The 12,993-nt window shown below is 41.1% G+C and overlaps 4 protein-coding genes across 4 annotated transcripts; 2 read left to right on the forward strand and 2 right to left on the reverse strand.

Annotated features, from left to right (window-relative positions):
• Positions 1-669: 669 nt before the first annotated feature.
• Positions 670-1,177, reverse strand: H2AC1 (H2A clustered histone 1). Its single transcript, XM_025891017.2, has one exon. It carries the CDS (start codon positions 1,172-1,174, stop codon positions 782-784), a length of 393 nt encoding a protein of 130 aa, XP_025746802.1. The 5' UTR covers positions 1,175-1,177; the 3' UTR covers positions 670-781.
• Positions 1,178-1,433: 256 nt separating this feature from the next.
• LOC112838341 (histone H2B type 1-A) lies at positions 1,434-1,960 on the forward strand. The gene has a single exon (XM_025891191.2). The coding sequence runs from the start codon at positions 1,494-1,496 to the stop codon at positions 1,875-1,877; it is 384 nt and encodes a 127-aa protein (XP_025746976.1). The 5' UTR covers positions 1,434-1,493; the 3' UTR covers positions 1,878-1,960.
• A 4,439-nt stretch (positions 1,961-6,399) lies between these two features.
• Positions 6,400-7,025, reverse strand: LOC112838340 (histone H2B type 1-A). Its single transcript, XM_025891190.2, has one exon. The coding sequence runs from the start codon at positions 7,020-7,022 to the stop codon at positions 6,639-6,641; it is 384 nt and encodes a 127-aa protein (XP_025746975.1). The 5' UTR covers positions 7,023-7,025; the 3' UTR covers positions 6,400-6,638.
• Positions 7,026-7,101: 76 nt separating this feature from the next.
• On the forward strand, positions 7,102-7,829 carry LOC141370116 (histone H2A type 1-H-like). The gene is made up of 2 exons (XM_073877667.1): positions 7,102-7,108; positions 7,201-7,829. Exons 1-2 carry the CDS (start codon positions 7,102-7,104, stop codon positions 7,695-7,697), a joined length of 504 nt encoding a protein of 167 aa, XP_073733768.1. The 3' UTR covers positions 7,698-7,829.
• Positions 7,830-12,993: the final 5,164 nt, after the last annotated feature.

Raw genomic sequence — 12,993 nt, forward strand, 5'->3', positions numbered from 1 at the left:
AAAAAAAAAAAAGTATAGTCCTTAACTCAAAATATTAGCACGAAAGTTGCCTGTTTAGGGGCGCCTGGGTGGCTCAATGGGTTAAGTGTGGGACTCGATTTCAGCTCAGGTCATGATATATGGGTCCAGACATCAAGCCGAGGTGGGGCTCAGGCGGAGTGTGGAGCTTGGTTGGGATTCTCACTCTCCCTCTGCCCCTCCCCTATGCTCTCACATGCGTGCTCTCTAAAAAAATGTCACCTGTTCACATCGGCTCAGAAACGAAGTGGTGGTTGTAATGATAGCGTAATTGCAGTTCCTCCTCCCGGTCACTCTGGTATGTGGTGACTAAACACTTTGCTGTCTGGGACGCCTGGGTGGCTCGGTCGGTCGGTTAGGGGAAGCACTCTTGATTTCCGCTCAGGTCATGATACTCAGGTCAGGTGGTGAGATCAGTCTGCAGTGGGATGCGCTGAGCATGGAGACTGCTTCGGATTCTCCCTCCTTCTCTCTGGCCCTCCCCCTGCGCTCTCAGAAAATCCTAGCTGACCACTTACCAGGAAGGCTTGTTCAGTCTTAACAGCTTTAAAACTCAAAAGAACCCGTTAGTAGAACCAAAGGTCATTTTGAAGTGCTGGGATTTCTACCGAGATTCATGGTACAGGTACATATAGGAAAACACCTCACATATTTGGCAGTTTATGCACAGCCTTTACTGATTATTTGAGTGGCTCTGAAAAGAGCCTTTGGTTTTTCTTCTCCAAACGTTCAGGTCACTCACTGGGACTCAGGACTTGGAAGATTACTTGCTCTGGACTTTGGGGGGGCTCTCGGTCTTCTTGGGCAGCAGCACGGCCTGGATGTTGGGCAGGACGCCGCCCTGCGCGATGGTGACGCGGCCCAGCAGCTTGTTGAGCTCCTCGTCGTTGCGGATGGCCAGCTGCAGGTGGCGCGGGATGATGCGCGTCTTCTTGTTGTCGCGCGCCGCGTTGCCCGCCAGCTCCAGGATCTCGGCCGTCAGGTACTCGAGCACGGCCGCCAGGTACACGGGCGCGCCGGCCCCGACCCGCTCCGAGTAGTTGCCCTTGCGGAGCAGGCGGTGGATTCGGCCCACCGGGAACTGCAAGCCAGCTCTAGACGACCTGGATTTAGCTTTAGCGCGTGCTTTGCCACCCTGCTTCCCGCGCCCAGACATAGCTGAGTCTACCGTAGGAAACTGCAGCTGCTAAAGCCACTACAGGGCCTATTTATAGCCTGACAGTAGGTTATGATTTGTTATCTGATTGGCTGATGGCCATCTAGCCAATCAGAAAGCCCGGCCAGTATCCCCTCATTTACATTCACGCCACTACCCATTAACCAATCAGACGGTGTCTGCTCAACACGTCACTTCAGAGCTGTGCCTATAAATACTGCTCTCACCAAGCCTCTCCGCTCTTTGCTTGCTTGGTGTTGGTTGGAGCCCTGAGAGCTGTCACTGGAGAGCTGTAACGCTATAGAGCTGTCCACTTATCATGCCAGAGCTGATCTCAAAGGGCACTACCATTTCCAAGAAAGGCTTCAAAAAAGCTGTAACTAAAACTCAGAAGAAAGAAGGGAAGACGCGGAAAAGATGCCGTAAAGAGAGTTATGCCATTTATGTCTACAAGGTGTTGAAGCAGGTGCATCCTGACACCGGCATCTCCTCCAAAGCCATGAGCATCATGAATTCGTTTGTTACTGACATCTTCGAGCGCATCGCGGGCGAGGCGTCCCGCCTGGTACATTACAACAAGCGCTCGACCATCACGTCCCGGGAGATCCAGACGGCCGTGCGCCTGTTGCTGCCTGGGGAGCTGGCCAAGCACGCCGTGTCCGAGGGCACCAAGGCCGTCACCAAGTACACCAGCTCCAAGTGAACTTGTCCAAGCAAGTGTCTTCAGCTAATCTAACTCAAAGGCTCTTTTAAGAGCCACTTATATTTCCTCCAAGAGGGCTGTGAACTCTGAACTCTGTGCTGACAGGACACGGTCCCTCAATTGTGGCAAGCTGAGAATTCAAAAATCTTGTTTCTAAAAGCGGTGAAAGTAGGTGCTAGTTACTTGAATGGTGCGACTTGTTCAGCCAGCTTAGGACCAAACAGTGATGTAGAACTAGCAACTGAAGCTGATGAAGTACTCTCCCCAACGGTGCCAAAATTCACATTACATTCTCCGGCTACCAGAGTTTTTCACGGGAGCCCTGAGTGTCTCCATACAAGCAATACTCCTTGAGTTTGAAGAGTATTTGTAATCTGTACATGTGGATGGGGTTGCTGGCGGAGACCAGGCTCCCAAGGGATGCATCAGGGGTTTTGTTTTTTAAAAATTTTATTTTGGCATGGCAGGGCAAATTGAAAGGGATAAAGTACAAGGCCAAACAGAGCCTGAGGCAGGGCTGGATCCCAGGACCCTGGGATTATGACCTGAGTGAAAGGCAGATGTTTAACCAACTGAGCCATTCTGCCTTTTGCAAAAATCTTCCCCTATCACAAGACAAGGGTCTGAAGCTGTGGAGAGCTTTTGGGGGCCCTAGAGAAGTGTGGCCTGGAGAATATTAATGTTTTGCTTCCTATTTACTGCTGTGCATGAAAGAATTGGTCCTATACACTAGCCTAGCTGCCCTCAAGCTGCAGTTTGAGGTGCTGTCTCTTGATTACAGGTTTGGAGCCTGTTATTTGTAGAGAGCATGGTGACACTGGGATGTGTAAATGTTACCATGAGGTATTCCATATTGGAATTAACCTGGCTAACCACAATCTGCTGCTAAACAGTAACTTTAACTGAATCTCTTCCTTTTTTACATCGCTTTTCTACACCTTATGATCACTTGTTCTGTTGTAGGATTGATCATTAAATGGTGTTTGTGTCCTGTATTACTGCATCATCTGGACTCTTAGAGAAGAGACCAGGTGTTGAAGTCCATGTATGGACTGAATTCATCGACAAAAGAAAGGGATCAAATTACTTCCAGTAAACCTGTGATTTAGCTGGAATCCTCAACTTGACTTAATTTAAAGCACTTTTTTATGATTTAGAAATGTATGTATTTCCTTTGCATTACATAAACTTTAGTACCACCTGATAGTGCCAAGCCTGACACAGGTTTTACCTCAGATTATGTTTTGGCTGCAAATAACAGGAAGTACCAAATGAATGAGCTGATACAATAAGTAATATCACTAATCAGGATGCCCAAAGGCAGAGAAATTCCAGGAGTGGGATGATCAGAGTCCTGGCTCATTGCCCTGATTGCCCCAGCTCTTCTCCGCACCCTGACTTTACCCTCATGCTGGCCACAGGTGCAAGTGTTCATGCAGATGGGAGGAAGTAAAGGCAGGAAGAGACAGTCTATTTCACTGGGTCTCTGAGAGCAAGAAAAGCCTTCCCTGAGGACTTCCTTGTCCCTTTTCCTTTTCCTTTTTTTTTTTTTTTTTTTGAGAGAGTAGGGGGGAGTGGTGCAGAGGGAGAGGGAGAGAGAGAATGTCAAGCAGACTCCCAGCTCAGCACGGAACCAATGTGGGGCTCCATCTCACAACCCTTTGATCATGACCTGAGCTGAAATCAAGAGACGCTTAACTGACTGCGCCACCTGGGCACCCCACCTTGTCCCTCTTCTAAACCTGAGTCTAGTCACAAGCAGTGCGTAAGCCATTCACCTACAGGGAATGGGACCATGTGACTGGTATGGATAAATCAGTTTCCTTCATATAAATTTGGCATTTTTTTAATTAAATATAATTCTAGGTATTTTGGTTTTGGTCTTACTGTAAATGGTGTATTTCCCTATTCAGATTCTTCTAGTATTTAATTGTTCTAGGTCAAAGTATCAATATCTGTGCATCATTTTTATATCCTATCATACCTTACTGAATTAACTTATATTCTTGTTGGCTTTCTGGTAAGTTCTGTTGGGTTTTACATTTTTGTGATAATATCCAAAAATAAACATTTTACTGCCTCCTTTTAATTAGTTTGCTTCTAATTTCTTTCTCCTGTCTGATTTCAATGGCTCACAGCCTTCATAATGATGTTAAATAGAAATGAAAAGAGTAGGCATTGTTTTTTTCCTCATTTTGCTGAAGAATCTTCTGCACTATTTCTCATTAGATATATTTCATAATAATGAGAAATAATTCTTCCATGTCCACTTTATTGAGAGCTGTAAGTTAAGAATGGATATTGAGTTTTAGAAAATGCCTTTTCAGCATCACTGGGGATTGATCATAAACCCTTCCTCTTTAGACATATTATAATGAGTTATTTTAATAAACTTCCTAATACTGAGTTATCCTTGCATTTCTGCATAAAAACTTGCTTGGGCATCATGTTCACTTAATGTTCTGCTGAATCCTGGCTGTCAATATACATTTACAATTTATGCTTCCATATTATAAATTAGATAATCTCTCTTTTCCTTTTTTGTGGGTAATGGTCAGCTTTTGGTATAAATTTTTCTTCAATTCATAAAAATAATATGGAAGAGAATGGTCTTTTTTTCTTTTAAAGATTTATTTATTTATTTGAGAGAGAGCGAGCGAGCACATGTGCACGTGCATAGGCACACAGGAGTGGTGGGGGGAGAAGGGGCAGAGGGAGAGAGAGAATCCCAAGCAGACTCCCTGCTGAGCGTGGAGCTTGGTCCCCCAACCCTGTGATCATGACCTGAACTGAAACCAAGAGTCACATGCTCAACAGACTGAGCGACCCAGGCACCCCCAGAAAATAACTGTCTTTTTAATACCTGAAACTGAATACATTGGAATTCTCTTTTCTTGAAAACTTTGGTAAAATTCCTTTTTTTCACACTTCTTCAGTTGACAGTTCTTTGACCATTTTCCCTATTCTTTTACGAAACGATTTTGTTTAGATTTGCTAATAATTTATAATAAGTTTTGGTAAATTATATTTTACAAGAAAATAATTTAAAGTTATCCTTTGAGAGATAAGCAAATTGGTATCTAATGATTTTATCTCCACTGTGTTTGTAACTATAAGTCCTTTATTACCCCTAATTTTGTGTTTGTGTTTTCTCGCAAACCCCATCAGTTACTGGCTAATCTTTTATTTTTTAAAATGTATTTATTTGCTATTTCTTTACTTTGGCATTTATTAGTTTTACTGTAATGAAAAATTTAAAAGCGGTTTTGCCATTTTTCTTTTTCTTAAGTATTTTTTTCCAGGCAGGTTTTTCATTATTTAACTTTTCGCCTTCCACCGACTCACTTTATTTTTATTTTTCCTAGCTTCTTTAGTGGGATGCTTACTTCCAGAGACAAATCTCACACTGCACGGTTTTGATATAAATGAATTTCAGTTATGACAGTTCGGTTAAATAAACCAATACCAACAATGCAGTACAAATTTCAATAGTGAATAGTTGCATAAATTACAAACTTCAGTGCTGGCTCTTCAGTTCGTAAGTCACTGCACAAATGATAAATGCACATCATGTTCTATCATGTGACCTATCATGTCACTTATTTTATTTACTTTAAAGATTTTATTTGTCAGAGAGAGAGACAGCACAAGCAGGGGGAGCCTCAGGCAGAGGGAGAAGTAGGCCCCCCACTGAGCAAAGAGCCTGATGTGGGGCTCAATCCCAGGACCGTCAGATCACAACCTGAGGTGAAGTCAGATGCTTCACCGACTGAGCCACCCAGGCGTCCCATGTCACTTATTTTAAAATGTGTGGGTTACTGGACACCACATATGTTACTCAGTTTATGCACAAATAGGAAGTATATACTTTTAGTTGCTGCTTTGTCTCTCCCGGTGATAAATGTGCACGACAAGAATTGATAACCAAAAGAGGGATTTGGCCATCAAGATGAAAGCCTAACAAAACAATGAAAAATAATAATCCTGGAAGTGGAATTGAGGCTGAATATAAAAGGGGTTCTAGAAGAAACAGCCAATAGTGAGACTGCTGGCAGTCACTGTCAAGAGACTAGCTACATGACCAGACGAACTCAGTGAAGGTGAACTCGCTGACATAAATGAGAAAGTGTTTTTGTTAAAAAGGATGATGTTCCAGAGAAAGTATAGGAACTGATCCATAGAATTTTTGCACACACCATAGCTAATGTAAAGAGAAAGTAAAACAGCTGTTAACTACTGCTCCCATACTAGATCATCTTAAGGTCTATAAGTTTTAGTTCTATGAAGTAATTCCACAGCTCCAGGCTTTCACTATCTAATACAAAGTACTTAAAACAGGTTTCTTAGAGAAAGGCAAGCCATATTTATGGTCCTCATGGCCCATGTAAGGACCTCCCTGAGGACACAGGATTATTGGAGCCTCTTTCTGTTCAAAGAACTCCCTTCTCCAAGTTGCTTCACCTAGATCTCAAGTCTCACTGAATTGCATAAAAAATCCGATAAAGTATTTAGAACGAAAAAATAGTCAGCAAGCACTTCAGTGGAGACCTTACCTATTCTTATTTTTCAAACATAAGGCATGCACAAAGTGAGCTTGGCAAACAGACCCAAGAAATCTATTTGCTTGTTACACCAGCAGTTCCCAGGTCAGAAGACCTACATACATACAGTACAACTAAGAGCCTACAGTCTTTTGGAAAATGTGGGTGGCTCTTAAAAGAGCCTTTGGGTTATAAAGCTTGTCTGGTGTCGGGAATCGTTTTACTTGGAGCTGGTGTACTTGGTGACGGCCTTGGTGCCCTCGGACACGGCGTGCTTGGCCAGCTCCCCGGGCAGCAGCAGGCGCACGGCCGTCTGGATCTCCCGGGACTTAATGGTCGAGCGCTTGTTGTAATGCGCCAGGCGGGACGCCTCGCCTGCGATGCGCTCGAAGATGTCGTTGACGAACGAGTTCATGATGCTCATGGCCTTGGACGAGATGCCGGTGTCAGGGTGCACCTGTTTCAGCACCTTGTAGATATAAAGGGAATAGGTCTCTTTACGGCATCTCTTCCGCTTCTTCCCTTCTTTCTTCTGAGTTTTGGTTACAGCTTTTTTGAAACCTTTCTTGGAAATGGTAGCGCTTTTCAAGGTCAACTCTGGCATGGCTGTCGATAAAGCTCCAAAGCCTCCGCCTACTGGCACTTAAGGACGCCAAGTGCTGTATTTATAGGCACAGCGCTCAATGACGTGTTGGGCAGCCAACATCTAATTGGGCAATGGGTAGTGGCGTGTTTGTAAATGAGGTGATTCCAGGAATGTTCTCTCATTGGTAAACTATCAGCCAATCAAATAGCAACTCACAACCTACCATTAGAATATATAAAGGCCGGGCACCTGACCCAACGGAAATTTTCTCCGTTATTACACATATATTCCCAAGCTATCTCAGAACGTGGCAAGCAAGGCGGCAAGGCTCGTGCCAAGGCCAAGACGCGCTCGTCGCGGGCCGGCCTGCAGTTCCCGGTGGGCCGCGTCCACCGCCTGCTCCGCAAGGGCAACTACTCGGAGCGGGTCGGGGCCGGCGCGCCCGTGTACCTGGCGGCCGTGCTCGAGTACCTGACGGCCGAGATCCTGGAGCTGGCGGGCAACGCGGCGCGCGACAACAAGAAGACGCGCATCATCCCGCGCCACCTGCAGCTGGCCATCCGCAACGACGAGGAGCTCAACAAGCTGCTGGGCCGCGTGACCATCGCGCAGGGCGGCGTCCTGCCCAACATCCAGGCCGTGCTGCTGCCCCAGAAGACCGAGAGCCACCATCATAAAGTCCAGTGCAAATAACACCTCACAAGCAGTAAAGCTTAGCGAGTGAAAACAAACCCAAAATGAACCCAAGGCTCTTTTCAGAGCCACTCATATTTTCTGAGAAAGAGCTTAGATTTACAAAAAAGTTATTAGGAACAGTAATGGATTCACCTGCAACAAATAAGGATTTAATAGACCACAACTCTTTTAACAGGATGCTGAAAATTACCTAGTTAATGGGGACCGAGGCCTCTGAAGCAGTTCACCTTAGTGCACAGTAATTTTTACAATGGAACTTTTTTAGTCCTCCAGAGTAGATAGAGCAACCATCTAGCAGGCTCCTGGGGGCAGATGTGCCATTCTCTTTCAGAAAAGAGCAAACTTAGATTAGGGCTGTTGTGACAACAAACTTAGCACCAAACAAGGGGTATGGCTGGCCTTTTGAGACTTCGTGGATCATCAGAACATTGTGACTCTATTCCATGGGGTCATCAACCCAATCCCACCCTCTGCTGCTAGAATCCATGCGGGCAGTGAGATAGGCTGGTCTGTCACTTATGGCTTCTTCTCTTGCCCCGAGTCCTCTAAAATCCTGAAATTTATCAGAACTGGACCACATTTTTATTTTCTACCTAGTAGAAATAAAACACATCTATCTTCCCATCCTATAAATTCTTACACAATCCAACTAAACTCACTATTATGTTAATCAACCAGTAATATATGACCATCATATAAGAATGGCACCCAAATAACACAATGCTGGAAATAAGAACTAAACTTGTTGCATTCACTGGAATATAACAATATTATTAGATCAGACAGTTTTCTCTTTAAAATCTGGCAGCAAAATTTGGGATTCCTCAGATGAATCTCCTCTCCCTTTGTTATCTCAGAGAAATTAAATCCTACATGATATAAGTCATTTCAGTCCAACACCTTTCTTCTGATTCTCCTTAATCCCAACCATTCAGGTTCTGCTTAGATTCTAGGCTGCTATCTGTGTTCTTTCTGGGCAATTTGGGATCTTGTATCTTAAGGGCCCAGGTAGGGCTTAAATCCCATAATAAGTGTCCTTATAAGAGACCCAAGAGAAGACACAGAGAAGGGAAGATCATGTGAAAGTCGAAGGCAGAGACTGGAAGTGATATGGCTACAAACCAAGAAACACTAAAGATTCCTGGAAGCCACCAGTACCCAGGAGGGAAACATGGGACAAATTCTCTTGAGTATCCAGAAGGAAGCAGTTCTGTTAACATTTGATTTTGACTTCTCCTTGCCAAGACTATACAAGACTAAATTTCTGTTTTAAACCCTCCAGTTTGTGATAATTTGTTATAGCAGCCATAAGAAACTAATACCCTCTCTTTTAAGTGGATGCAAAGACAAGCTATAGACTCAAAGAAAATAGCTTCAAGGCACATATCTTACAAAGGACTAGTATCTAAGATATATAAAGAACTCCCAAAACTCAACAGTAAAAAACTACTCAACAATCCATTTAGAAAATGGATGAAAAACATAAATGGACATTTCACCAAAAAGGATATACAGATGGCAAATAGACACATGAAAAGTTGTTCAATATCATATGTCATTAGGTAATTTCAAATTAAAATCACAACGAGATGCCACTACACACCTACTTGAATGACCAGAATCCAAAACACTGACACCACCAAATGCTGGCTAGGAGCTGAAGTAACAGAAAACTATTTTTCATTGCTGGTTGTAGTGAAAAATGGTACAGCCACTTTGAAAGACACAGTTGCTTATAAAAGTAAACATTAGCTTACTATTTGATCCAGCAATTGTCTATCTATCTATCTATCTATCTATCTATCTATCTAAGATATATATATATATACACACACACACAGAGATATATATATAATATCCCAAATATTTATAGCAGTTTTATTCACAATTCAGTTCAATAGATGACTGGATAAATAAACTATGGTATATCCATACAAGGAAGTATTATTCAGTGTAAAAAGAAATGAGCTATCAAGCCATGAAAAGGCAGTAGGAATCTTAAAAGCATACTGTTAAGTGAAAGAAGCCAGTCTGAAAAGACGACATACTGCATGAGTCTAATAACATCCTGGGAAAGGCAAAACTATAAGAACAATAAGAAAGATCAGTGGTTGTCAGGCTTTGGTGGTAGGAGGAAGCAGGGAAGAAGAGATGCAGCACAGAGGATTTTTAGGACAAGAAAACCATTCTCTATAATACTATATGGTGGGTACATGACCTTATGCATTTGTCAAAACCCACAGAACTAACTGCACAACACAGAGTGAACTTTAATGTAAATTATGGATTTTTGTTAATAATAATATACCAATAGAGATTCATTGATTGTAACAAATGTACCACACTAACATAGAGGTGGAGGAGGTATATGAGGTATATGCACTTTCTGCCCAATTTTTCTGTCAACTTGAAACTGCTTTTAAAAATAAAGTCTATTTTTTTATTTTTTTAAAGGTTTTATTTATTTAAGAGAGAGAAAGAGCATGAGAGAGAGATCACGAGCAGGGGGGAAGGGTAGAGGGAAAAGCAGACTCCTCGGTGAGCAGTGAGCCGGATGTGAAACTCTATCCCAGGACCCTGGGATCATGACCTGAGCCAAAGGCAGACGCTTAACTGACTGAACCACCCAGGTGCCCACAAAGTCTATTTTTTAAAAAACAATCCCAAAAGATTACCTCCTATATAATTCAATTTACATAACGTTCTTGAAATGACATAAAGAAACAGAAACTGTATTAGTGACCCAAGAGTCAAGAGGGAGTGTGGGTGGCAGAGAAATGTCTGTGCTATAAAAAGGAAACATGAGGGATCCTTGCCGTGGTGGAAGTATTCTATATTGATTATATCAATGTCAACATCCTGGTGGTGATATTGTACTAAGTTTTGCAATATGTACCTTTTGGGGAAACTGAGTAAATGCTACATGGTATCTGTAATATTTTTTTTACAACTGCATGTGAATCTACAGTTATCTCAAAATAAAGTTCACTTAACAATTTTGGTAGGATGCTGTTGAAGTCATGCTGAGAGGGAAAACTAGCACTAAATGTTCATAACAGAAAAGGAGAAAGTTCTCAAATCATTACTACAAACTTCCACAGGAAGATATAGAAAAAGAAGAGCAAAATAAGTTCAATGCAAGAAGGAAGAAAGATAAGAAAAGAACTCAGGGCTCCTGGGTGGCACAGTCAGTTAAGCATCTGACTCGTGGTTTTGGCTTGGGTTGTGATCTCAGAGTCATGAGACCCAGCCGCGAGTTGTGCTCCATGCTCAGCATGGAGTCTGCTTGAGTTTCTCTCTCCTTCTCCCTCTGCCCCTCCCACTTTTGCTCTCTCTCTTAAAATCAATCAAAAAAAAAAAAAAAGAAGAAGAAGAAGAAGAGAACTCAGTGAGATTAAAAACAGAAAAACAATAGAAAAACCATGGCAACAGAATGTCTTTTAGAAAAATCAATACTATTGAGAAGCTCTATCAAGACTGATAATAAAAGAGAGAAATTACCAATCTCAGAAATAAAACGGGATATAACAGACCATTAAAATGATAATAAGGGAACACTGCAAGCAACCACAAACTAGAAGAATTCATCTGAGATAAATTAGAAAAATGGAATATTCTTATAACTTTTAAAGAAATGGAAATAGTAACTAAAAACTTTCACTCAAATAAAATCTGTAGACCCAGATGGTTTCACTAAAGAACTCTACCAAATGTTTAAAGAAGAAATAGCTCTGATTTTCCTCAATCTCTTCCAGAAAATGAAAGAACACACTTCCCAACTGAAGTTGATTCTAAAATTAGCCCAATACTAAAATCATATAACATAAAAACAGTACAAAATAAAACTACAGACCAATATCCCTTATGAACATAGAAAAGAAACAATAATAGCAAATCAAATGCAATAATGTATAAAGATCAAGAAATGCAAGACAGTTTCAATATTCAAAATCAATCAAGGTAATCTACCATATTAACAGTATAAAGAAGAAAATTGTGATCATAGTAATGAATGCAGAGAAAATGTTTGACAAAATTCACTATCCTTTCCTGATTAAAAATTCTCAGCAGAGTAGGAATAGAAGAGAGCTTCCTGAGTCTGATAAAGGACATCTACAAATACCCTACAGATATCATACTAATGAAGAGAGAGTCAGTGCTTCCCCCTAAGATCAGGAACAAGGCAAAGATATTCATTATCACCATTACATTCAACTTCTGAAGTCCTTCATAGCACAATAAAGCAAGAAAAAGAAATTAAAGGCATATGGATTTGAAAATAAGAAATAAAACTTCTATTTGAAGATGATGGGATTGTCCATGTGGAAAATCAGAAGGACACTACAAAAAATCAAAACAAAACAAAAACAAAACTCCTAAAACTTAATAACTGAAATGTAAAGGAACTATAATATCAAACAATTTTGGGAAAAGAAAGAATAAAGTGGGAGGAATCACTCTCTCCAGTTTTAAGACTTATTTTATAATATGGTAATCAAGACTGTGTAGTAATAGGAAAGAGATAGATAAATAGATCAATGGACCAAAACAGGGGACCCACAAATAGTCCTACACAGGTAAGGCCAGCTAGCTTTTGACACTGATGAAAAAGAAATTTAAGGGAGGAAGAATAATCTTTTCAACAAATGATGCTAGACCAATAGGCAAAAGTAGGAAACTCAACCTAAGCCCTACACCTTTCACAAAAATTTGCTCAAAACTGATGGTAGATTTAAATGTAAAATGTAAAACCGTAAACCTTTTAGAAAGAGAAAAATCTTTGGGATCTAGAGCTACGCAAAAAGTTCTTAAACATACCAAAACCATCCAGGAGAGAAAAAAAATTGGTAAATTTCATCAAAAGTAAAAATGTTTTGTGAAAGTCCTGTAAAGAAGATTAAAACGACAAGCTAAGAAAATATTTGCAAACTATAAATATGACAAAAACTTATAATATATAAAGACTTTTCCAAACTCAATAGTAAAAAAACCCCAAACTATCCCATTAAAAAATGGGCAAAAGTCACAAAGAGACATTTCACAGAAATTAATAAACATTAACATGAATAACCATTAGGGAAATGCAAATTAAGACTATGATGAGATATCAATATATACCTATCAGGCAACTAAAATAAAAAATAGTGACAACATTGAATGCTGGCATAAATGTAGAGAAATTCCCTGTCTCATACATCGCTAGTGAGAAAACAAAATGATATGGTCACTTCGGAAAATTTCTTGGCAGTTTCTTAAAATGCAAAACGTATGTTTACCATATGATCCCGTGCTC

The sequence above is a fragment of the Callorhinus ursinus genome, unplaced genomic scaffold, assembly GCF_003265705.2.
Source record: "Callorhinus ursinus isolate GAN/ISIS: 27379988/994484 unplaced genomic scaffold, GSC_fseal_2.0 scaffold26, whole genome shotgun sequence".
Taxonomy (NCBI): domain Eukaryota; kingdom Metazoa; phylum Chordata; class Mammalia; order Carnivora; family Otariidae; genus Callorhinus; species Callorhinus ursinus.